A 27,122-nucleotide genomic window follows, 5' to 3' on the forward strand; every position below is an offset into this window, starting at 1 on the left:
AATTGCTTCACAGCTCACAGGATCCCATGTTCATTCCGGCTTGGGTCACTATCTGTGTGGAGTCTGCACATCCTCCCCGTGTGTACGTGGGTTTCCTCCGGGTGCTCCGGTTTCCTCCCACAGTCCAAAGGTGCAGGTTAGGTGGATTGGCCATGATAAATTGCCCTTAGTGTCCAAAATTGCCCTTAGTGGTGGGTTGGATTACTGGGTTATGGGGATATGGTGGAAGTGTTGACCTTGGGTAGGGTGCTCTTTCCAAGAGCCGGTGCAGACTCGATGGGCCGAATGGCCTTCTGCACTGTAATTCTATGATATCTATGATATAGACGGGATGCTCAAATGGGCAGGTAAATGGCAGATGGAATTTAACCGTGAAGTGATACACTTTGGAAAGAGTAATTTAACAAGGACGTATTCAAAGAATGTCATGACACTGGGAAATTCCGAGAACATAGAACTTGGAGTGTTTGGCCATAGATATCTGAAGGTAGAAGGGCAGGTTAATAGAGTGGTGAAAAAGGCATATCAAGCGAGGCATAGATTACAAAAGCAGGGAGGTCATATTGGAGTGTACAGGACATTGGTGACACCACATCTAGAGTACTGTGTGCAATTCTGGACACCACATGAGAGAAAGGATGTAATAGCACTGAGGGGGTGCAGAGGAGATTCACCAGGATGTTGCCTGGGATGGAACATGTCAGTTATTAAGAGAGGTTAGTTAGGCTTGGGTTGTTTTCGCTGGAACAGAGAAAACTTGAGGGCGACCTGATCGAGGTGAACAAAATGAGGGCAAGGACAGGGTGGATAGGGAGCAGCTGTTCTCCATAATAATAACAATTATTATTATTAAAAAGCTGTTCCCCTTAGTTGAAGAGTCAGTTATAAGGGGGACACAAGTTCAAGGTGAGGGGCAGGAAGTTTTGACCAGGTGTGAGAAAGAGCTTTTTACCCAAAGAGTGGTGACAGTCTGGAACGCACTGCACGGGAGGAGGGAGATGTGGGTTGCCTCACAACCTTTAAAAAGTACCTGGATTAGCAATTGGCGCATTCCAACATACAAGGCTATGGGCCAAGTGCTGGCAAATGAGATTAGGTAGTGCGTCAGTATGTTTCATGTGTCGGTGCAGACTCGATGGGCCGTTCGGCCTCTTCTCTTCCTTATTCTGTGAACGAGGGGGATTGAGATAGCGAAGATAATGGGGGGTAAACTAGTGAGGATGGGAAATGGGGGTGAGCCTGCGTAATGGGGGGGATGGGTTAGCCTGGGTAATGGAGGGGATGGGGTTAGCCGGGTAATGGAGGGGATGGGGTTAGCCTGGGTAATGGAGGGGATGGGGTTAGCCTGGGTAATGGAGGGGATGGGGTTAGCTGGGTAATGGAGGGGGATGGGTTAGCCTGGGTAATGGAGGGGGTGGGGTTAGCTGGGTAATGGAGGGGATGGGTTAGCCTGGGTAATGGAGGGGGTTAGCCTGGGTAATGGAGGGGATGGGGTTAGCCTGGGTAATGGAGGGGATGGGGGTTAGCCTGGGTAATGGAGGGGATGGGGTTAGCCTGGGTAATGGAGGGGGATGGGGTTAGCCTGGGTAATGGAGGGGGTGGGGTTAGCCTGGGTAATGGAGGGGATGGGTTAGCCTGGGTAATGGAGGGGATGGGGTTAGCCTGGTAATGGAGGGGGATGGGGTTAGCTCTGGGTAATGGAGGGGATGGGGTTAGCCTGGGTAATGGAGGGGATGGGGTTAGCCTGGGTAATGGAGGGGATGGGATTAGCCTGGGTAATGGAGGGGATGGGGTTAGCCGGGTAATGGAGAGGATGGGGTTAGCCTGGGTAATGGAGGGGATGGGGTTAGCCTGGGTAATGGAGGGGATGGGGTTAGCCGGGTAATGGAGAGGATGGGGTTAGCCTGGGTAATGGAGGGGATGGGGTTAGCCGGGTAATGGAGGGGATGGGGTTAGTCTGGGTAATGGAGGGGGATGGGGTTAGCCTGGGTAATGGAGGGGATGGGCTAGCCTGGGTAATGGAGGGGATGGGCTAGCCTGGGTAATGGAGGGGGTGGGGTTAGCCTGGGTAATGTAAGGGGATGGGGTTAGCCGGGCAATGGAGGGGATGGGGTTAGCCTGGGTAATGGAGGGGATGGGGTTAGCCTGGGTAATGGAGGGGATGGGGTTAGCTGGGTAATGGAAGGGGATGGGGTTAGCTGGGTAATGGAGGGGATGGGGTTAGCCTGGGTAATGGAGGGGATTCGCCTGGGCAATGGAGGGAGGTGGGATTAGTCTGGGTAATGGAGGGGGATGGGGTTAGCCTGCGTAATGGAGGGATGGGGTTAGCCTGGGTAATAGAGGGGATGGGGTTAGCCTGGGTAATGGAGGGATGGGGTTAGCCTGGGTAATGGAGGGGGGGGGGTTAGCCTGGGTAATGGAGGGGGGTGGGGTTAGCCTGGGTAAGGAGGGGATGGGGTTGTGACTGGAAGTTGGAGGAGGAGGGGGTTACTGGGTAATGGAGGGGGGTGGGGTTAGCCTGGTAATGGAGGGGATGGGGTTAGCCTGGGTAATGGAGGAGATGGGGTTAGCTTGGGTAATGGAGGGGGGGTGGGTTAGCCTGGGTAATGGAGGGGATGGGGTTTGCCTGGTAATGGAGGGGATGGGGTTAGCCTGGGTAATGGAGGGGATGGGGTTAGCCTGGGTAATGGAGGGGGTGGGGTTAGCCTGGGTAATGGAGGGGATGGGGTTAGCCTGGGTAATGGAGGGGATGGGGTTAGCCTGGGTAATGGAGGAGATGGGGTTAGCTTGGTAATGGAGGGGTGGGGTTAGCCTGGGTAATGGAGGGGATGGGGTTAGCCTGGGTAATGGCAGGGGGCTTAGCCTGGGTAATGGAGGGGGTTGGGGTTGTCCTGGGTAATGGAGGGGTGGGGTTAGCCTGGGTCATGAGGGGTGGGGTTAGCTGGGTAATGGAGAGGATGGGGTTAGCCTGGGTAATGGAGGGATGGGGTTAGCCTGGGTAATGGAGGGGATGGGTTAGCCTGGGTAATGGACGAGGGATGGGTAGCCTGGGTAATGGAGGGGGCTGGGGTTAGCCTGGTAATGGAGGATGGGTTAGCCTGGGTAATGGAGGATGGGGGTAGCTGGGTAATGGAGGGGATGGGGTTAGCCTGGGTAATGGAGGGGATGGGGTTAGCCGGGTAATGGAGGGGATGGGGTTAGTCCTGGGTAATGGAGGGTGGGGTAGCCTGGGTAATGGAGGGGATGGGGTTAGCTGGGTAAGGAGGGGATGGGTTAGCCTGGGTAATGGAGGGGGATGGGGTTAGCCTGGGTAATGGAGGGGATGGGGTTAGCCTGGGTAATGGAGGGGATGGGGTTAGCCTAGGTAATGGAGGGGATGGGGTTAGCCTGGGTAATGGAGGGGATGGGGTTAGCCTAGGTAATGGAGGGGGTGGGGTTAGCCTGGGTGATGGAGGGGATGGGGTTAGCCTGGGTAATAGAGGGGATGGGATTAGCCTGGGTAATGGAGGGGTGGGGTTAGCCTGGGTAATGGAGTGGGTGGGGTTAGCCTGGGTAATGGAGGGGGATGGGGTTAGCCTGGGTAATGAAGGGGATGGGGTTAGCCTGGGTAATGGAGGGGATGGGGTTAGCCTGGTAATGGAGGGGGATGGGGTTAGCCTGGGTAATGGAGGGGGATGGGGTTAGCCTGGTAATGGAGGGGGATGGGGTTAGCCTGGGTAATGGAGGGGATGGGGTTAGTCTGGGTAATGGAGGGGATGGGGTTAGCCTGGGTAATGGAGGGGATGGGGTTGTCTGGGTAATGGAGGGGGATGGGTTAGTCTGGGTAATAGAGGGGGTTGGGGTTAGCCTGGGTAATGGAGGGGGATGGGGTTAGCCTGGGTAATGGAGGGGATAGGGTTAGCCTGGGTAATGGAGGGGGGTGGGGTTAGCCTGGGTAATGGAGGGGGATGGGGTTAGCCTGGGTAATAGAGGGGGTGGGGTTAGCCTGGGTAAGGAGGGGATGGGGTTAGCCTGGGTAATGGAGGGGGATGGGGTTAGCCTGGGTAATGGAGGGGGATGGGGTTAGCCTGGGTAATGAAGGGGATGGGGTTAGCCTGGGTAATGGAGGGGGATGGGGTTAGCCTGGGTAATGGAGGGGATGGGGTTAGCCTGGGTAATGGAGGGGATGGGTTAGCCTGGGTAATGGAGGGGATGGGGTTAGCCTGGGTAATGGAGGGGGATGGGGTTAGCCTGGGTAATGGAGGGGATGGGGTTAGTCTGGGTAATGGAGGGGGATGGGGTTAGCCTGGGTAATGGAGGGGATGGGGTTTGTCTGGGTAATGGAGGGGATGGGGTTAGTCTGGGTAATAGAGGGGGTTGGGGTTAGCCTGGGTAATGGAGGGGGATGGGGTTAGCCTGGGTAATGGAGGGGATAGGGTTAGCCTGGGTAATGGAGGGGGGTGGGGTTAGCCTGGGTAATAGAGGGGGTGGGGTTAGCCTGGGTAAAGGAGGGGATGGGGTTAGCCTGGGTAATGGAGGGGGATGGGGTTAGCCTGGGTAATAGAGGGGATGGGGTTAGCCTGGGTAAAGGAGGGGATGGGGTTAGCCTGGGTAATGGAGGGGGATGGGGTTAGCCTGGGTAATGAACTGTCGAAGGTGATTGGATGGAACTGCAGTTGGGTTGGTCAGTCTGGATAACAGGGTCAGCCCAACATAGGACAGGACTTGGAATCTCACTGCATTAGATCCAATCTTTTAAACCGCTGGCAGTCTTTGCTCATAGCACGGGCTCAGAACCTGGCGCAGTTAATGGGTTAAAGCTATCAGCCGCTACTTTTAGATAATGATTATGGACAGCAGAGATCTCATCTGTTTGATCTGGACTCTCAGTTGCGTCACCCACAACTTGTGCCCTGACCGCTCTCAGATCTGAAGGGCAAACATTTTATAAAGTAATCTTATCTTTTGTCCTTAAGGCGAGTTACATACATTGACACCAGCGATCCGAACCTGTTAAGCAGCATTCTCTGAAAGATCAGATGAAATTAGTGTGTGTTTGGGGAGTTGCTTTGTATGATTGTCTGTTGTTTCAGATTTGGATTTGACTTGATTTAAGGTTTTCATTTTTCTAATGATGGGGCAGCATGGTAGCACATGTGGCTAGCACTGTGGCTTCACAGTGCAAGGGTCGCAGGTTCGATTTCCTGCTGGTCACTGTCTGTGTGGAGTCTGCATTTTCTCCACGTGTGTGCGTGGGTTTCCTCCGGGTGCTCTGGTTTCCTCCCACAGTCCAAAGACGTGCAGGTTCGGTGGATTGGCCATGATAAAGTGCCCCTGGTGTCCAAAAAGGTTAGGAGGGGCTATTGGGTTATGGGGATAGGGTGGAAGTGAGGGCTTAAGTGGGTTGGTGCAGATTTGATGGGCCTAATGGCCTCCTTCTGCACTGTATGTTCTATGTACTATGTTCTATTATGCGTCTCCAATTTGAGATTGCATGTACAGAAAATCGGAAAAACAACATCAGTCATACAGACGGCTTTGTGTTTCATTCTTTCATAGAATGTGGATATCTCTGGCTTGGCCAGCATTTATTGCCAATCCCTAAGTGCCCTTGGGAAGGTAGTGGTGAGCTACCTTCTTGAACCGGTGCAGTCCATGTTGTGTAGGTACACCCACAGTGCTGTTAGAGAGGGAGTTCCAGCATTTTGACCCAGTGACAGTGAAAGAATGGTTCCAAGCCAAGATGTAGCTTGGAGGGTGACCTCCAAGGGTGGTTTTCCCTGGTATCTGCTACCCTTGTCCTTCTAGGTAGAGGTTGTGGGTTTGGAAGGTGCTGTCGCATGAGATTTAGGGAGTTACTACTACAGTGCGTCTTGTCGATGGTACACACAGCTGCCACTCTGTGCTAGTGGTGGAGGGAGTGAATTTTGATGGTGGTGAATGTGTGACAAACAAACGGGGTTGCTTTGTCCTGGATGGTGTTGAGCTTCTTGAGTGTTGTTGGAGCTGCACTCATCCAGACAAGTGGGAAGTATTCCATTACACTCCTGAGGAAGGAGAAGTGCTCTGGAAGCTAGTGATTTGAAACAAACATGTTAACCTGGTGTTGTAAGACTTCTTACGGTGTTCACCCCAGTCCAACGCCGGCATCTCCACATCATGACTCCTGACTTGAGTTAGGAGAAGGTGGATAGGCTTTGCGGGTCAGGAGGTGAGTTAGCCTCTACAGTTTGCTGAACAGCGTGCAGTTGTCAGCAAATATCCCCACTTCTGACCTTACAATGGAGGGAAGATCATTGCTGAAGCAGCTGAAGATGTTGGATCTAGGACAATTTCCCAGGAGAACTCCGACAGTGATGTCGTGGAACTGAGATGATTGGCCTCCAACCACCACAACCATCTTCCTTTGTGCCAGGTGTAAATCTATTGGCTGATGAAGATTTCTACATAACGTGTGAGACAAGAACACAAATTCAGCTTCGAGTGTGACATTGTGGCCCTCACTGAGACTCAGCTCCTGATTGGGGGATAAATGCCGTAGAGCATATCAGTGTCTCAAAAATACATAGAATGTCATAGAATACATAGAACGGAAACTTACAGCTTCAGTAAGTTTGAGCAGGCAGCAGAAAACCTCAAGGTACAATTGATCCAAAGCAGACGATGCCTTGTGGAAAGTTATCTGCTGATCTACTGATGAAGTAGCTGGATACGTAAACATGGGAAATATGGGTTGGGAAAATCAAGTGGCGAGAACTTTCACATTGACTACGGGAAGGAGAACAAGAGTTGCAAAGGCAGGAAATTGATTGGGTATGTTTAGAACAGTTCCCTGATCCCCAACAAGAGTTTGAGACTTTAGTGATGAGTAATGAGCCTGAATTAGTCAGTACGCTAACAGTGAGTGAGCACCTGGTCAACAGTGAGCATGGTTGAATTCCATATTCGGTTTGAGAGGGAGATGGTGAGTCACAAACCAAAGTTTTCTATATAAATAAGGTTAACTTTGAAGAGATGAGGAAATAATTGACCACAGTAGACGGGGCAGAAATATGAACAGACAAACCGCAGATGAACAGTGAGAGGTATTTAAAATATATGGTAGAGTACAAGATCTGCCCAGGGCTTCAAAAACACAAAACGTTTGCTTGTGTCATTAAAACAATCGAAATAAATGGGATATTATAAAACGGAAAGAAAGAGGGCGCGATTCTCCGCTCCCCACGCCAGGTGGGAGAATCGCAGGAGGGAGCCCGACAAATTTCACGTCCCCTGGCGCCCCCCCGCGATTCTCCCACCCCCCCGCTCAGAAGAATCGGCGCTCGCCGTTTTTCACGGCGAACGGCGATTCTCCGAGCCAGATGGGCCGAGCGGCCTGCCATTCGCGCCCGTTTCACGACGGCGGCAAACACACCTGGGGCGAAATTCTCCGACCCCCAGCAGGGTCGGAGAATCACCTGGGGCCGCCGAAAATCCCGCCCCCGCCGTGGCAGAGATTCTCCGCCACCCAGGAGGTGGTGGCGGCAGGAATCTCGCCACTCCGATCGGAGAGGCCCCTGCGGTGATTCTCCGGCCCGGATGGGCCGAAGTCCCGCTGCTGGGAGGCATCTCCCGCCGCCGAGGTTTAAACCACCTCTGGAACGGTGGGATCAGCGGCGCGAGCAGGCCCCCGGGGTCCTGGGGGGGCGGGGGGGGCGATCGAACACCGGGGGGTGCCCCCACAGTGGCCTGGCCCGTGATCGGGGCCCCCCGCTCAGACTCCGGGCCAGTGCCCTGGGTGCACTATTTCCTTCCGCGTCCGCCACGGCCTCCACCATGGCGGAAGCGGAAGAGAACCCCACATTGCGCATGCGCCGGCAGTGACGTCAGCGGCCAGCTGCACGGACCAGCGAAAGCCTTTCGGCCAGCCCCGCTGCCGGGGGCGCCGGTTTTTTGCGCCGGTCTTCTGGTGGCAACCACTCCGGCGTGGGGAGGCGCGACCCCTGAGTGGTTGGCACCACTCCCCTACTCCGGGACCCTCCGCCACGCCGGGTAGGGGAGAATGCCGCCCCTGGTCGCTGCCGTCGTGAAACGGGAGTGAGAAGCCCGTTTGGGGCTTGTAGGTGGCCTAGCAAGGAAAGAGCACCACGACTGTGCTCGGGAGGGGACAGGCCCACGATCGGTGCCCACCGATCGTCGGGCCGGCGTCCAAATCGGACGCACTATTTCCCCTCCGGGCCCTGCAAGATCAAGCCGCCACGTCTTGCAGGGTGGCTGAGGGGAAAGACGGCCACCACGCATGCGCGGGTTGGAGCCGGCCAACCTGCGCATGCGCGGCTGACGTCATTAAGCACGCCGGCCGCGTCATTCTTGGTGCGACGCCCCCGCGGCCGAGTGTTACGGAGCGCCTCTCCTAGCCCCGCCGGGAGGGGAGAATAGGGGGTGAGGAGCGGCCTCCGAGGCCGTCGTGAAACTCGGCCGAGTTCACGACGGCCCTCCCGATTTTTCCCGGGAGCGGAGACTTCTACCCTAGAGATCCTTTAGGATCCAACCGATCTCCACATTTACCTCAACTCCACCTCCTCACACCCTGCTTCCTGTAAGGACTCCATTCCCCTCTCCCACTTTCTTTGTTTCTGTCTGTTCTGATGATGCCACTTTGAAAGTGGCACTTCTGCCAAGTTTATTTTTGTCCTTAACCGAAGTTCCTCCCCAACCCGCGGTTGACAGGCCACTCAACCAGGTTCAACCCATTTCCCGAACCTCTGTCCTCACCTCTTCCCATCCCTCATGATGAGGTCCCTCTTGTCCTCACTTTCCACCCCATCAGCCTCCGAATTCATACCACCCCACCCAGGGCCGGTGCTAGGAATTGCGGGCCCAATTGGAAAAGTGATGGCGGGGCCCCTACTCTACAAAAGTAAAAATTTATGTATGTTTATATTTCGTGTTCTATGCTCGTCTTTCACCAAAACAAAACATTAAATGCTTGATATACTAAAATTTTGAAACTTACTTACCCGGGCGGAAGGATTTGGCGGCGCAGGGCTGAAGGATTTGTCGACGGTAATGCGGTGCGTTCCCCAAAAGTAAAAACTACCCTATAGTTCCTCTTAGAATACAGAAAAGGCTTCAAACGGTAACTCTGTCGCCGCTGGCGCGGGGCCCCCTTAAGGTGCGGGGCCCAATTTGATGAAATTGGCCAAATAGGCTTAAAACCGGCCCTGACCCCACCAGCCTCCTCTGCCATTTCTGCCAACTCCAGAATGATGCTACCACGAAATACATCTTCGCCTCATCCCCCTGACGGCGGTCGGCAGGGACCGCTCCCTCCATGCCACCCTGGTCCACCTCTCCAAGTCCAATTCCCCTTCCAATGGCACCTTCCCTTAGAACCTGCCTCTTTACCTCCTCCCTCCTCACCATTCAAGGTCCTAATAAAGGGGCCTCACGGTAGCATGGTGGTTAGCATCAATGCTTCACAGCTCCAGGGTCCCAGGTTCGATTCCCGGCTGGGTCACTGTCTGTGTGGAATCTGCACGTCCTCCCCGTGTGTACGTGGGTTTCCTCCGGGTGCTCCGGTTTCCTCCCACAGTCCAAAGATGTGCGGGTTAGGTGGATTGGCCATGCTAAATTGCCCGTAGTGTAAGGTTAATGGGGGGATTGTTGGGTTACGGGTATGTGGGTTTAAGTAGGGTGATCATTGCTCGGCACAACATCGAGGGCCGAAGGGCCTGTTCTGTGCTGTACTGTTCTAAATACTCCTTGCAGCTTCATTTACACTTCCTTCAATTTGACCGACTGTATCCACTGCTCTCAATATGATCTTCTACACATAGAATCTCCACAGTGCGGAACTAGGCCATTTGGCCCATCAAGTCTGCACCAGCCCTCCAAAACAGCACCCCACCTAGACCCACTCTTCCACACCATCCCAGTATTCCCCGTAACCCCACCTAATCTTTGGGCACTAAGGGGCAATTTAGCATGGCCTATCCACCTAACCTGCACATCTTTGGACACATTGGGGAAAGTAAATGCAGACTGGGTGACTGCTTTGTGCAACACCTTCACTTCATCCACAAGCATGGCCCCAACCTTCCTGTCTCTTGCCATTTTAATCAGCACCTTGCTCTCCTGCACACATGCCCATCCTTGACTTGCTGCAATGTTCCAGTAAAGCCCGACACAAACTGGAGGATCCGGATCTCATCTTCCGGTTGGGCATGTTACAGCCCTCAGGACTCAACACTGAGTTCAACAACTTTAGATTGTGACCTTCCTCCTCCACCTTAACCCCCTTTTTAAAAAAAGAATCCCATGCAGATAGTGCCTCAATGCAAACCTTTCCAATTCACCCTGCCGCCTGGCCCCCCCACTCATCCGGTCACCTCAGCCCCCCCTCCGACCACACCGGCCCCACACCCTGCTGCCCCAACCCCCCCCCCCCCCGTGCCACCCCGGCCCCCACCCTGCCCCCACCCTGCCACCCCAGCCCCCCCACCCTGCCTCCCAGCCTCCCACCCATCCTGCCACCCCAGCCCCGCCCCCACCCTGCCATTCTGGCCCCACACCCTGCCACCCCGGCCCCCCAACCTGCCTCCCAGCCTCCCACCCATCCTGCCACCCCCCCCTGCCATCCTGGCCCCACACGCTGCCACCCCGGCCCCCCCCACCCTGCCATCCTGGCCCCACACCCTGCCATCCCGGCCCCCCCCACCCTGCCATCCTGGCCCCACACCCTGCCATCCCGGCCCCCCCACCCTGCCAACCCGGCCCCACACCCTGCCACCCCGGCCCCCCACCCTGCCGCCCCAGCCCCCCCCACTGTGCCACTCTGGCCCACCACCCTGCCACCCCGGACCCCCCACCCTGCCTCCCAGCCTCCCACCCATCCTGCCACCCCCCCCCCCCCCCACTGTGCCATCCTGGCCCCACACCCTGCCATCCCCGCCCCCCCACCCTGCCATCCTGGCCCCACACCCTGCCACTCCGGCCCCCCCACCCTGCGTCCCAGCCCCCATCAGGCCTTCTGCCTCTTGTTCTTAAGGTTTCTACACATTGTTGCAATATCTCACAGCTACGGTTTAATATCCAACACAGACTCAAAATGTTAACTCTTGTTTCCCACTCTACAAGTGCTGCCAAACATGCTGGGTTTTTCCAGCAGTTTTTCCATTTTTGTTTCAGTAATCCTATAAACTGGGAGGGGTGAAGAACAGCAACATGGTATTGAGAAAGTGGTAGGAGGATATCAAAGACAACACAATGAAAATTGTGGTTAAGGAGACTGTGGACAAACAGGTGATATTATAATTGAAAATCTCAAAATGGCTGCCATCACAATCAACAATGAGGTAAAAATAGAGGAGCCACAAGGAAAACTAAAATAAATACAGGTGGCAGCGCCCCTGGATCACACGTGGGGGGTGTAGCAATGCCAGGCCTGGAAACAGCGGCGACCGATCGGGCCTGGCAAACGGAAACAAAGTGGCCCTTCTTCCCGCACCCATTGCAGGTTGCACTCCGTACTGGGCAGCTCTGCCTGGGATGTTTGCTCTGGCCACAAAAATAACATTTGGGCCCCCCGGAATTGGCTGGCTGCCGCGCGGCGCAGGCTTGCGGTGTACTCGAGTTGGCAGCTGGTGGGGCCCACGATGCCCACGAGGGTGCCGCGCGGTCGTGGGTGTAGGCCTCCAGATTGCGGGAGGCCACTTCTGGGGAATTAGCAAGTTGCACAGTCTCTGCAAGATCGAGCGTGCCCCCTTCCAATAGCCGCTGGCGAACGTAAGTAGACTTAATGCCCGTGACATAAGCGTCTCTGATAAGTACTTTGGTGTGTTGGGCTGCCGAAACTGCCTGGCAGTCACTGTTCCTACCGAGAATCTGTACAGCCCGCAGGAAAACGTCCAGAGTTTCCCCCGGGAGTTGCCATCTCGTGGCCAGGAGGTGCCGGACGTAGACTTGGTTCACAGACTTGATGTGCTGTCCCTTTAGTAGCGCCATTGCTTCTGTGTAGGTGGGCGCGTCCTGGATTAGGAGAAAAACTTGTGGGCTCACCCTTGAGTAGAGGACCTGGAGCTTCTGTGGGTCCGAGAGTCCTCCAGTGGCTTTTCCGAGGTATCCTTCAAAACAGGCTAGCCAGTGCTTGAAGATGGCTGGGGCGTCGGCTGCATGAGGGTTCAGCTCCAGGCGATCCGGCTTGATTAAGATGTTCATCTTTTAAAAATCTTGTGCAATAAATTGATGCACCATCAATAACCACAAGACGAAAATGGTGAAACTATTGAGGCTTTATTGCACAAGATGTTGAGCCTCCTGGAACCAGAATGGGAGCAGCGCAGGAGAGCATGCACTTTTATACGTCGCCTGCTGGGAGGAGCCAGCAGACTGGGATTTACTGTGGTACAGTGGCAGTACCGTAATACATGTAGTGTGTTATCAGTGGCGTTTACCACACTCGCTATGGAACTTTGTTCCCATTTAGTTAGATCCCACCATGGAGTCCAGAGTGAGGGATTGTGAGGACATTATTTTGCACTCATAGAATTTCATAGAAGTTACAGTGCAGAAGGAGGCCATTCGGCCCATCGAGTCTGCACTAGCTCCTGGAAAGAGCACCCTACTCAAGGTTAACACCTCCACCCTATCCCCATAACCCAGTAACCCCACCCAACACTAAGGGCAATTTTGGACACTAAGGGCAATTTATCATGGCCAATCCACCTAACCTGCACATCTTTGGACTGTGGGAGGAAACCGGAGCACCCGGAGGAAACCCACGCACACACGGGGAGGATGTGCAGACTCCGCACAGACAGTGACCCAAGCCGGAATCGAACCTGGGACCCTGGAGCTGTGAAGCAATTGTGCTATCCACAATGCTACCGTGCTGCCACTCAAAAAACATGGTTCAGTATTTTTTTTAATGGTGAGTAAGTCGGAACTTTAACGAAAGAGAGACTTTGGAGTTCAAATACAGAGAGTTGGTGGAGAAGGACAACAATTAATTGAAAAGGCAAATAGATTGTTGACCTTTATCTAAAGAAAGCTGAATACAAAGTTATAGTTCAGTTATATAAGGCTCAGACTAAACAGTTCTGGTCAGCGTCTGTTGGTTTTGGATGGGATGCAATGCGTCTTCACCAAAATGTTTCTGAGTAAAAAGAGTAAAGTTTTGAGGAGCTAGTCTCGAAATGTTAGCTCCCTCTCTCCCCACAGATGCTGTCAGACCTGCTACGATTGTCTAATATATTTGTTCCCGGCAAGGATAATCAGGATTATGGAGCCAAGGCAGGTAGTCAGGGCTAGGATACAGAATTTATTGATCTCTTTGAGTGGGAACAAGCTCAAGATGCCAAACTGCTGTTCGAATGTTCCTACGCAATTGGCACCAATCAATGGCTGTATATACAGTGAGTGCCTGCGGCCTGTATCTGAACTCTAGCCATGCGTAACCATTATTTACTGCTGACTCCCTGGATATGTTTGCACGCTCTTGAGCAAATGGGACTAAGGTTTCACAAATGTATCTGGATATTACTTTCTATCGTTAGTCTCTGACACACAGCTGAGGTGATCTATTGATTCTTTTTTTTAAGCTGAAACCTGGGTCGCTGTTAATAAGGAAGTGACTACAAAAACTGTCCTGGTGATTAAAAATCTGAATGAAGGTGACAAGATTCAGGCTCGGGTTAAAGCAGTTCACGGCGACGGTGGTACTGCTACGACTGTCTTTCCAGAGCTAGTACTAATCAAGGAGCCCATCGGTAAGTGAAGAGTTAACTAGTAATTGAATTAAAGCATTTGGCTGAAAAACATTCCTAAGCAGAGGGATGGAAGGGTGTCACATTTCCCCATTCCCAGCAGACTGATAGTGACAAGTGTTGGTGTGAAGAAAAGATTCTGTGACAGATTCCTGAGTCAGGGAGAACATGTAACCTCAGCTGTCTCCGAGGACATCTGGATCATCGACGGATATGTATTCAGCATAGAACTTGCAGGTCATTTTGCAATGACCTCACAGTCCCTGTTACCACCCAATGGGCCACAAAGCTGCCAGCCAGTGATGCACCTTGCCATCCAAAGCTATTACTAATTCACATTGCCATTTGGTAACCTACAGGGCATTGATTAACTTGCTATTCTGTAATGTACTTCACAATTCAGTTCTTTTTAATGTGAAGATTTTTTTAAAGAGTGAATTCAACTTACCACAGTGGAATTTTATTTCCCATGATCAAAGAATCACTACAGTACTGTGCAGAATGAGGCCATTTGGCCCATCGAGTCTGCACCGACCCTTGGAAAGAGCACCCTACCTAGTCCCACACCCCCACCCTATCCTGGTAACTGTACCTAATCTCTTTTTGGACACTAAGGGGCAATTTCGCATGGCCAATCCATCTAACCTTCACATCTTTGGACTGTGGGGGGAAACCGGAGTACCCGGAGCAAACCCACAAAGACACGGGGAACGAACAAACTCCACACAGTCACTCAAGGCCAGAATTGAACCCGGGTCCAGAGCACTGTCAGGCATCAGTGCTAACCGCTGATCCAAGATTCCCAATTCATTTCATTTCATTTCATATCAATTAAGTAGCATTCTCAATACACTTGACTGCTCCAAGGGAAATTTAGATGCTATCTTAATCCTATTTACAGGCAAATGTTATATTGTGTGTCAATGTATTAATGGCCAGTATGCTATCCAATATAGTATAGCTTAGGGAGCTGAACAAATTATCTTGGCCAACACTCCAGTGCAGAACAGTACTATACTGTCCGAGGTGCGATTCCTTTCGATAAGATATTAACCTGAGGCAACACCAGCCCTCTTGATGTGGATGTAACAGGTTCCAGAGCAATTCTCCACAGTGCTCTATCCAATATTATTCTTCAACCAGAATAACTAAAACAGATAATTTAGTGATTTATTTCAATGCTGTTTGTGAGAACTTGCGATGTATAAATTGGCTTCCCTGCTTCTGACATTACAATAGTGACAGCACTTTGAAGTGTCTGATTAGCTGTAAAGTGCTTGGGGTTTGCTCTGAAGTCATGGAAGCTGCAATAAAGACACAAACTTTACTCCCTTTTAGATTCTTTGTTTCAATTTTGATTCAGAGCTTTGCTGTTTTTCTTCTCACAGATGCTCCCAAAATCCGTTTGCCTCGCAACTTTAGGGAGACCTTTATTAGGAAGGTTGGGCAGAATTTAAACCTCTCCATACCTGTCCAGGTGAGTAAATAGCACCATGAGGTGCTGAATTCTTGTGTTGACTACACGGCACAGTCTGCACACATTTCTTGGACTCAGATGAATAATGGTCAGCATCAGATCAGACTGGTAATGTATCTCAATAATACCTTGCGTCAAAAATATATTTTTTACTATTCATTCATGGGATGTGGGCATCATTAGCTAGACCAACATTTATTGCCTATCCCTAGTCCAAAGACGTGCAGGTTATGTGGATTGGCCATGCTAATTTGCCCCTTAATATCCTAGGATGTATCAGTTAGGTTGAGTTATAGGGATAGGGTGGGGGAGTGAGCATAGGTAGGGTGCTCTTTCAGAGGATTGGTGCAGACTCAATGGGCTGAATGGCCTCCTTCTGTAGTAGTTCTATGATAAGTAATTGCCCCTCGAGGAGGTGGTGGTGAGCTGCCTTCTTGAATCACTGCAGTCCCTGAGGACACCCACTGTGCTGTTAAGGAGGGGTTTCCAGGATTTTGATCCAGTGACAGTGAAGGAATGGTGATATATTTCTGTGGTAGTCACCACTGTTGTATATAAGAACATAAGGGCTAGGAGCAGGAGTAGGCCATCTGGCCCCTCGAGCCTGCTCCACCATTCAATGAGATCATGGCTGATCTTTTGTGGACTCAGCTCCACTTTCCAGCCCGAACACCATTACCCTTAATCCCTTTATTCTTCAAAAAACTATCTATCTTTACCTTAAAAATATTTAATGAAGGAGCCTCAACTGCTTCACTGGGCAAGGAATTCCATAGATTCACAACCCTTTGGGTGAAGAAGTTCCTCCTAAACTCAGTCCTAAATCTACTTCCCCTTATTTTGAGGCTATGTCCCCTAGTTCTGCTTTCAACCGCCAGTGGAAACAACCTGCCCGCATCTATCCTATCTATACCCTTCATAATTTTAAATGTTTCTATAAGATCCCCCCCCTCATCCTTCTAAATTCCAACGAGTACAGTCCCAGTCTACTCAACCTCTCCTCATAATCCAACCCCTTCAGCTCTGGGATTAACCTAGTGAATCTCTTCTGCACACCCTCCAGTGCCAGTATGTCCTTTCTCAAGTAAGGAGACCAAAACTGAACACAATACTCCAGGTGTGGCCTCACTAACATCTTATACAATAGCAACATAACCTCCCTAGTCTTAAACTCCATCCCTCTAGCAATGAAGGACAACATTCCATTTGCCTTCTTAATCACCTGTTGCACCTGTAAACCAACTTTCTGTGACTCGTGCACTAGCACACCCAGGTCTCTCTGCACAGCGGCATGCTTTAATATTTTATGGTTTAAATAATAATCCCGTTTGCTGTTATTCCTACCAAAATGGATAACCTCACATTTGTCAATATTGTATTCCATCTGCCAGACCCTAGCCCATTCACTTAACCTATCCAAATCCCTCTGCAGACTTCCAGTATCCTCTCCACTTTTCGCTTTACCACTCATCTTAGTGTCTTCTGCAAACTTGGACACATTGCCCTTGGTCCCCAACTCCAAATCATCTATGTAAATTGTGAACAATTTTGGGCCCAACACGGATCCCTGAGGGACACCACTAGCTACTTATTGCCAACCAGAGAAGCACCCATTAATCCCCACTCTTTGCTTTCTATTAATTAACCAATCCTCTATCCATGCTACTACTTTACCCTTAATGCCATGCATCTTTATCTTATGCAGCAACCTTTTGTGTGGCACCTTGTCAAAGGCTTTCTGGAAATCCAGATATACCACATCCATTCGCTCCCCGTTATCTACTGCACTGATAATGTCCTCAAAAAATTCCACTAAATTAGTTAGGCACGACCTGCCCTTTATGAACCCATGCTGCGTCTGCCCAATGGGACAATTTCTATCCAGATGCCTTGCTATTTCTTCCTTGATGATAGATTCCAGCATCTTCCCTACTACCGAAGTTAAGCTTACTGGTCTATAATTTCCTGCTCTCTGCCTACCTCCTTTTTTAAACAGTGGTGTCACGTTTGCTAATTTCCAATCCACCGGGACCACCCCAGAGTCTAGTGAATTTTGGTAAATCATCATTAGTGCATCTGCAATTTCCCTAGCCATCTCTTTTAGCACTCTGGGATGTATTCCATCAGGTCCAGGAGACTTGTCTACCTTTAGCCCCATTAGCTTGCCCATCACTACCTCCTTAGTGATAACAATCCTCACAAGGTCCTCACCTGTCATAGCCTCATTTCTATCAGTCGCTGGCATGTTATTTGTGTCTTCTACTGTGAAGACTGACCCAAAAAACCTGTTCAGTTCCTCAGCCATTTCCTCATTTCCCATTATTAAAACTCCCTTCTCATCCTTTAAAGGACCAATATTTACCTGAGCCACTCTTTTTTGTTTTATATATTTGTAAAAACGTTTACTGTCTGTTTTTATATTCTGAGCAGGTTTACTCTCATACTCTATCTTACTCTTCTTTATAGCTTTTTTAGTAGCTTTCTGTTGCCCCCTAAAGATTTCCCAGTCCTCTAGTCTCCCACCAATCTTTGCCACTTTATATACTTTTTCCTTCAATTTGATATTCTCCCTTATTTCATAGATATCATAGAATTTACAGTGCAGAAGGAGGCCATTCGGCCCATCGAGTCTGCACCGGCTCTTGGAAAGAGCACCCTATCCAAGGTCAACACCTCCACCTTATCCCCGTAACCCAGTGACCCCACCCAACACTAAGGGCAATTTATCATGGCCAATCCACCTAACCTGCACATCTTTGGACTGTGGGAGGAAACCGGAGCACCCGGAGGAAACCCACGCACACACGGGGAGGATGTGCAGACTCCACACAGACAGTGACCCAAGCCGAAATCGAACCTGGGACCCTGGAGCTGTGAAGCAATTGTGCTATCCAACCGTGCTGCCCTAAATTAGATATCCATGGTCGATTTTCCCTCTTTCTACCGTCCTTCCTTTTTGTTGGTATAAACCTTTGCTGAGCACTGTGAAAAATCGCTTGGAAGGTTCTCCACTGTTCCTCAACTGTTCCACCATAAAGTCTTTGCTCCCAGTCTACCTTAGCTAGTTCTTCTCTCATCCCATTGTAATCTCCTTTGTTTAAACACAAAACACTAGTATTTGATTTTACTTTCTCACCCTCCATCTGTATTTTAAATTCCACCATATTGTGATCGCTCCTTCCGAGAGGATCCCTAACTATGAGATCATGAATCAATCCTGTCTCATTACACAGGACAAGATCTAGGACCGCTTGTTCCCTCGTAGGTTCCATTACATAATATTCTAGGAAACTATCGCGGATACATTCTATAAACTCCTCCTCAAGGTTGCCTTGACCGACCTGGTTAAACCAATCGACATGTAGATTAAAATCCCCCATGATAACTGCTGTACCATTTCTACATGCATCAGTTATTTCTTTGTTTATTGCCTGCCCCACCATCTCATTACTATTTGGTGGCCGATAGACTACTATCAGTGACTTTTTCGTCTTACTATTCCTGATTTCCACCCAAATAGATTCAACCTTATCCTCCATAGCACCAATGTCATCCCTTACTATTGCCCGGATGTCATCCTTAAATAACAGAACAACACCACCTCCCTTACCATCCACTCTGTCCTTCCGAATAGTTTGATACCCTCGGATATTTAACTCACAGTCGTGACCATCCTTTAACCATGTTTCAGTAATGGCCACTAATATATCACATACGAGATGTAATACGGTAAGGCTCCTGTACTACAGGTATGGGGGTAGATCCCTGCCTGCTGGCTCCGCCCAGTAGACGGAGTATAAATGTGTGTGCTCTCCGAGCTGCAGCCATTTTGGCAGCAGCTGCAGGAGGCTACACATCTCTGCTTAATAAAGCCTCGATTACACTCTCGTCGTAATTGATAGTGCATCAATTTCCAAGTCAAGTTGATGGGTGGCTTGGAGGGAAAATTCCAGGCAGTGGGGCTCCCAGGTATCTGCTGCCATTGTCCTTCTAGATGATGAGTCGGAAACATTAGGGGCCTTCAAGCGGCTATTGGATAGGTACATGGATTACAGTAGAATGATGGGGTGTAAATTAATTTGTTCTTCATCTAGGACATAAGTTCGGCACAACATCGTGGGCCGAAGGGCCTGTCCTGTGCTGTATTTTCTATGTTCTATGATAGTGGTCATGGGTTTAGAAGGTGTTGTCTATGGAGGTTAGGAGAGTTCCTGCAGTGCATCTTGTAGATAATACACACTGCTGTTACTGTGTGTCGCTGGTAGAGGAAGTGAATATTTTTCGATCATAGAATCACCACAGTGCAGAAAGAGGCCATTCGGACCATCATGTCTGCACCGACCCTTTGAAAGAGCACCCTATCTCGGTCCATTCCCCCACCCGATCCCCGTAACCACACCTAACCTTTGGACACTTAGGGCAATTTAGCATGGCCAGTTTACCTCACCTGCATATCTTTGGACTGTGGGAGGAAACCGGAGCACCCAGAGAAAATCCAGTGGACCTGGGGAGAAACCCACACAGAGAGTCACCCAAGGATGGAATTGAACCCAGATCTGTGCGGCTGTGAGGCAGCAGTACTAACCACAGTGCCACCATGTCGCCATGAGGTGCCGATCAAGCAGGCTGCTTTATCCTGGATTCAGTTGAACTTGTTGAGTGTTGTTGGAGCTGCACTCGTCCAGGCAAGTGGAGAATATTCCATTACAAGTATAAGTGGAAACTTGTAGATGGTGGACAGGCTTTGGGGAGTCAGGAGGTGAGCTTCTCACCACAAGATTCCCAACCTTTGACCTGCTCTTGTAGCCACAGTATTTATATGGCTAACCCAGTTCAGTTTCTAGTCACTGGTAACCCCCAGGATGTTGATAATGGGGGATTCAGCGATTATAATGCCATTGAATGTCAAGGGGTGATGGTTAGATTCTCTCCTTTTTTGAGATGGTCATTAACTGGCTCTTCTGTGGCACAAATGTTACTTGCCACTTGTCAGCCCAAACTTGCTATTGTCCAGGTCTTGTTGCATTTGGACACAGATTAATTCAGTATCTGAGGAGTTGCGAATAGTGCTGAACATTGTGCAATCATCAGCGAACATCCCCACTTCTGACCTTATGATGGAGAGAAGGTCATTGATGAAGCAGCTGAAGATGGTTGGACCTAGGACACTATCCTGAGGAACTCCTGTAGTGATGTACTGGAACTGAGATAATCAACCTTCAAAAACCACCTTCCTTTGTGCCAGGTATGACTCCAATCACCGGGGAGTTTCCCCTCTGATTCCCATTGACTCCAGTTTTGCGAGGACTCCTTGATGCCATACTCGGTCAAATGCTGCCTTGGTGTCAGGGCAGTCGCTCTCACCATACCACTGGCATTCAGCGCTTTTGTCCATGTTTGAACCAAGGCTATAATGACAAAGAACAAAGAAAATTGCAGCACAGGAACAGGCCCTTCGGCCTTCCAAGCCTGCGCCGATCCTCTATCTAAAACTGTCGCCTATTTTCTAAGGATCTGTATCCCTCTGCTCCCTGCCCATTCATGTACCTGTCTAGATACATCTTGAATGGCGCTATCGTGCCTGCCTCTACCACCTCCGCCGGCAATGCGTTCCAGGCACCCACCATCCTCGGCGTAAAGAACTTTTCCATGTATATCTCCCTTAAACTTTTCCCCTCTCACCTTGAATTTGTGACCCCTAGTAAATGAGTCCCACTCTCTGGGGGGAAAAGCTTCTTGCTATCCACCCTGTCTATACCTCTCATGATTTTGTAGACCTCAATGAGGTCTTTCTAATGAAAATAATCCAAACCTACTCAACCTCTCTTCATAGCTAGCGCCCTCCATACTAGGCAACATCCTGGTGAACCTCCTCTGCACCTTCTCCAAAGCATCCACATCCTTTTGGTAATGTGGCGACCAGAACTGTACGCAGTATTCCAAATGTGGCGGAACCAAAGTCTTATACTACTGGAACATGACCTGCCAACTCTTGTACTCAATAGCCCGTCCGATGAAGGAAAGCATTCCGTATGCCTTCTTGACCACTCTATTGACCTGCGCAGCCACCTTCAGGGTACAATGGACCTCAACACCCAGATTTCTCTACATCAATTTTCCCCAGGGCTTTTTCATTTACCGTCTAGATCGCTCTTGAATTGGATCTTCCAAAATGCATCACCTTGCATTTGCCCAGATTGAACTCCATCTGCCATTTCTCCGCCCAACTCTCCAATCTATCTATGTTCTGCTGTATTCTCTGACAGTCCCCTTCACTATCCGCTACTCCACCAATCTTAGTATCATCTGCAAACTTGCTAATGAGACCACCTATACCTTCCTCCAGATCATTTATGTATATCACAAACAACAGTGGTCCCAGCACGGATCCCTGTGGAACACACCTGGTCACAGTTCTCTATTATGAGAAACTCCCTTGTACTACTACTCTCTGTCTCCTGTTGCCCAGCCAGTTCTTTATCCATCTAGCTAGTACACCCTGGACCCCATGTGACTTCACTTTCTCCATCAGCCTACCATGGGGAACCTTATCAAATGCCTTACTGAAGACCATGTATATGACATCTACAGCCCTTCCCTCATCAATTAACTTTGTCACTTCCTCAAAGGATTCTATTAAGTTGGTAAGACATGACTTTCCCTACACAAAACCATGCTGCCTATCACTGATAAGTCTATTTTCTTCCAAATGTGAATAGATCCTATCCGTCAGCATCTTCTCCAGCAGCTTCCCTACCACTGACGTCAAGCTCGCAGGTCTATAATTCTCTGGATTATCCCTGCTAACCTTCTTTAACAAAGGGACAACATTAGCAATTCTCCAGTCCTCGGGTACCTCATCAGTGTTCAAGGATGTTGTAAAGATATCTGTTAAGGCCCCAGCTATTTCGTCCCTCTCTTCCCTCAGTAACCTGGGATAGATCCCATCGGACCTGGGGACTTGTCCACCTTAATGCCTTTTAGAATACCCAACACATCCTCCTTCCTTCTGCCGACTAGACCTAGAGTAATCAAACATCTATCCCTAACCTCAACATCCGTCATGTCCCTCTCCTCGGTGAATACTGATGCAAAGTACTCGTTAAGAATCTCACCCATTTTCTCTGACTCCACGCATATCTTTCCTCCTTTGTCCTTGAGTGGGCCAACCCTTTCTCTAGTTACCCTCTTGCTCCTTATATGTGAATAACATATGTGAATTTTCCTTAACCCTGTTTGCTAAAGATATTTCATGACCCCTTTTAGCCCTCTTGATTCCTCCTTTCAGATTGGTCCTACATTCCCGATATTCTCTCAAAGCTTCGTCTGTCTTCAGTCGCCTAGACCTTATGTATGCTTCCTTTTTCCTCTTAGCTAGTCTCACAATTTCACCTGTCATCCATGGTTCCCTAACCTTGCCATTTCTATCCCTCATTTTCACAGGGACATGTCTGTCCTGCACTCTAATCAACCTCTCTTTAAAAGCCTCACACATATCAAATGTGATTTACCTTCAAACAGCTGCTCCCAATCCACATTCCCCAGCTCCTGCTGAATTTTGGTATAGTTGGCATTCCCCCAATTTAGCACTCTTCCTTTAGGACCACTCTCGTCTTTGTTCATGAGTATTCTAAAACATACGGAATTGTGATCACTATTCCCAAAGTAATCCCCGACTGACACTTCAACCACCTGGCCGGGCTCATTTCCCAACACCAGGTCCAGTATGGCCCCTTCCCGAGTTGGCCTATTACATACTGCTCTAGAAAACCCTCCTGGATGCTCCTTTCAAATTCTGCTCCATCTAGACATCTGACACTAAGTGTTTCCCAGTCAATGTTGGGAAAATTAAAATATCCTATCACCACCACCCTGTTGCTCCTACATATTTCCATAAGCTGTTTCCATATTTGCACCTCTATCTCACGCTCGCTGTTGGGAGGTCTGTAGTACAGCCCCAACATTGTTACCGCACCCTTCCTATTTCTGAGCTCTGCCCATATTGCCTCACTGCTCGAGTCCTCCATAGTGCCCTCCTTCAGCACAGCTATGATATCCTCTCTGACCAGTAATGCAACTCCTCCACCCCTTTTACCTCCCTCTCTATCCTGCCTGAAGCATCGATATCCTGGGATATTTAGTTGCCAATCATGCCCTTCCCTCAACCAAGTTTCAGTAATCGCAATAACATCATATTCCCAGGTACTAATCCAAGCCCTAAATTCATCTGCCTTACCTACTACACTTCTTGCATTACAACAAATGCACCTTAGACCACCAGTCCCTTTGCGTTTATCATCTGCTCCCTGCCTACTCTTCCCCTTAGTCACGCTAACTTCATGATCTAGTTCCTTACAGGCTTTAGTTACTACCTCCTTCCTGTCCACTAACCTCCTCATTTGGTTCCCATCCCCCTGCCACATTAGTTTAAACCCTCCCCAACAGCATTATCAAAAGCACCACCAAGGACATTGGTTCCAGTCCGGCCCAGGTGTAGACCGTCCAATTTGTAGTAGTCCTAGCTCCCCCAGAACCGGTCCCAATGTCCCAAAAATCTGAACCCCTCGCTCGTGCACCATCTCTCGAGCCACGCATTCATCCTGCCTATTCTTTCATTTCTACTCTGACTACCACGTGGCACTGGTAGCAATCCTGAGATTACTACCTCTGAGGTCCGACTTTTTAACTTGGCTCCTAACTCCCTAAATTCTGCTTGTCGGACCTCGTCCCATTTTTTACCTATATCATTGGTGCCTTTATGCACCACGACAACTGGCTGTTCACACTCCGTCTTCAGAATGTTCTGCAGCTGATCTGAGACATCCCTGACCCGTGCACCTGGGAGGCAACATACCATTCGGGAGTCTCATTTTCGACCACAGAACTGCCTATCTACTCCCCTTACAATTGAATCCCCTATGACTATAGCCCTTCCAATCTTTTTCCCGCCCTTCTGTACAGCAGAGCCAGCCACGGCGCCATGAGCCTGGCTACTACTGCCTTCCCCTGGTGAGCCATCTCCCCCATCAGTATCCAAAACGGTATACCTGTTTTGGAGGGAGAAGACCGCAGGGGACACCAGCACTGCCTTCCTGCTTTTTCTCTGCCTTTTGATCACCCATTCACTTTCTCCCTCAGCAATTCTCATCTGTGGTGTGACCAATTCACTAAACGTGCTATCCACGACCTCCTCAGCATCGCAGATGCTCCCAAGTGAGTCCATCTGCAGCTCCAGAGTCGTCATGCGGTCTAACAAGAGCTGCAGCTGGGCACACGTCCCTCACGTGAATGAGCCAGGAACATCACCTTTAGCTCCCACATTGAGCAAGAGGAGCATAACACGGGTCTGAGATCTCCTGCCATTTTTAACCTTAAGCTTAACTTAGTCCAACTATAATATCAAATAATAGATAAATGAAAAAGTTTAAAAAAAAAGAAAATTGTTACCAATCACACGATAAAAAAAATATAGAAATAGAAAAACCTTACCTTATCAACACACCTCAGGGAAAAGAAAAACCACTTACCAGTCACCAGCCAATCACTTACCTGCTGGCTGTGACGTCACGGTTCAACTTCCTTCTACTTCTACCTGCCCTCGAGGCTCCCTCTTGATCTTTACTCAGCTGGGATTATTACAGTGATTGTTTTTTTGTTTCTTTTTACATCAGAAGCATGGTGGAACCCAAACTTAGGGCGCGATTCTCCGCAACTGCGGAGAGTCATGAAGGCTGCCGTGAAACCGGCCGTGTTTTCCGGCAGCCTCCGCGCCCCCTCCCGGGACCCGATTCTGCTCCCCGGTCGGGGCTAGCAGTGGGGCCCCGTGAACCTCGGCATCACAGGCTTAGCGAAATTCGCTAAGCCCGCGCGCCAAAGTTAACGGCGGCTGACGCGCACGATGACGTCAGCCGCACATGCACGGATTGGACGGCTCCAACCCGTGCATGCGCGGATGACGTCATCACGCATATGCGTGAAACCCGCGCATGCGCGGGCCGGTATGCCCCTCAGCCGCCCCGCGGACTGATCCAGCGGGGCGGCGGAGGAACAAAGAGTGCGCGGGGTTCAGACCCGCTGCCCGCGATCGGTGCCCACAATCACAGGCCCATGGCACATGCCAATCAGTGCCATGGTTACCCAGAACGGCACTTTGCGGCCGTTTTCACGAACGATGAGAGCAGGTGTGTTGCCGTTCGTGAAAGCGGCCGTAAAGGCCTGAGAAATCGGCCCATCGGCTAGGGGAGAATCGCTGCTTGCCGTAAAAAAACGGCGAGCAGCGATTCGTGTCGGGGGGGGGCAGGCGTGGGGGGGGGAGGATAGCGGGAGGTCGGGAAAAATGTCGGGAAGGCCCTCCCGCTATTCTCCGACCCGTCGTGGGGGGCGGAGAATCGCGCCCTTAGTGTCCGTGAACAGGTTATTGCTGAGTAAGTGCTGCTTGAGAGCTCCATTGATGACCCCTTCCATCACTTTACTGACAATCGAGAGAAGACTGATAGAGTTGGACTTGTGCAGGTTAAATTGGGTTTTTGGGGATAGGGTGGGGGAATGGCCTAGGTAGGGTGCCCTTTCTGAGTACAGACTCAATAGGCACTGCAGGAATTCTGTGGTGCTTGTGTACAGGACCTACCTGGGCAATGTTTCATGTTCCCAAGTAGATGCCAGTGTTTTAGCTAGACTGAAGCAATTTAGCTATGGGAACAGCAAGTTCTGGAGCACAAGCCTTCAGTACTATTGCCATGAAACTTTCTGGTCCATAGGGCGCGATTCTCTGCAAATGCGGAGAGTCGTAAAGGCTGCCGTGAAACTGGCCGTGTTTCACGGCAGCCTTCACGCCCGTTCCCGGGACCAGATTCTCCCCCCCCCCCCTTGGGGCTAGGAGCGGGACCCCGGGAATCGCGGCGTTGCAGCCTTAACGACCGTCGTTAAGGCCGCGCGTCAAGATGACGCGCGGCTGGCTCCAACACGCGCATGCGCGGGTGACGTCATCACGCCATTGACGGAACCTGCGCATGCGCGGTTCTGCATTTCTCTACCGCCGCCCGACAAGATGTGGCAGCTTGATCTTGTTGGGCAGCGGAGGGGAAATAGTGCATCGATCGCGGGCCTGTCCCCTCCCGAGCACAACGGTGGTGCTCCCTCCCCAAACAGGCCTCTGGATGCCCCAAACATGCATCCAGCAGCCGTTTTTACGACGGCAGCGAGCAGGTGTGTTTGCTGCCGTGAAAAAACGGGTGTAAAGGCCCGGCCGCTCAGCCCATCGGCCGCGGAGAATCGCCTCTCGTCGTAAAAAACGGCGAGCGGCGATTCGTGACGTGGGTCGGGCGTGGGGGAGGAGAATAGCAGGAGGGCATGAAAAATGTCGGGAGGCCCTCCCGCTATTCTCCCAACCGGCGTGGGGGGCGGAGAATCGCGCCCATATTGTTTGCGGTATCCAGTGAAATCACATGCAATGAATCAAATCGGATGAAGACTAATATCTGTGATGCTGGAGACCTCCAGAGGAGACTGGGTAATATCATTAATCGGCAGCACAGTAGCATAGTGGTTAGCATCAATGCTTCACAGCTCTAGGGTCCCAGGTTCGGTTCCCGGCTGGGTCACTGTCTGTGCGGAGTCTGCATGTCCTCCCCGTGTGTGCGTGGGTTTCCTCCGGGTGCTCCGGTTTCCTCCCACAGTCCAAAGATGTGCGGGTTAGGTGGATTGGCCATGCTAAATTGCCCGTAGTGTCCTAAAAAGTAAGGTTAAGGGGGAGTTGTTGGGTTACGGGTATAGGGTGGATACGTGAGTTTGAGTAGGGTGATCATTGCTCGGCACAACATCGAGGGCCGAAGGGCCTGTTCTGTGCTGTACTGTTCTAAATTCTAAATTAATAATTTTTTCAAATCAGAGTTTAGTTTAGAGAAATTTCTTCACTCAGAAGA

The 27,122-nt window shown here is 50.5% G+C and overlaps 1 protein-coding gene across 1 annotated transcript in view; it reads left to right on the forward strand.

Moving 5' to 3' along the window:
- Positions 1-27,122, forward strand: part of LOC119978160 (myosin-binding protein H-like) — a 226,472-nt gene that overhangs the window by 101,702 nt on the left and 97,648 nt on the right. Inside the window, exons 2-4 of the mRNA XM_038819597.1 lie at positions 13,180-13,255; positions 13,560-13,727; positions 15,113-15,201. Coding sequence (XP_038675525.1) covers positions 13,180-13,255; positions 13,560-13,727; positions 15,113-15,201 — 333 coding nt within the window. The remainder of the gene's footprint in view (positions 1-13,179; positions 13,256-13,559; positions 13,728-15,112; positions 15,202-27,122) is intronic.

Source organism: Scyliorhinus canicula, chromosome 15 (genome assembly GCF_902713615.1).
Source record: "Scyliorhinus canicula chromosome 15, sScyCan1.1, whole genome shotgun sequence".
In the NCBI taxonomy this organism is placed as follows: domain Eukaryota; kingdom Metazoa; phylum Chordata; class Chondrichthyes; order Carcharhiniformes; family Scyliorhinidae; genus Scyliorhinus; species Scyliorhinus canicula.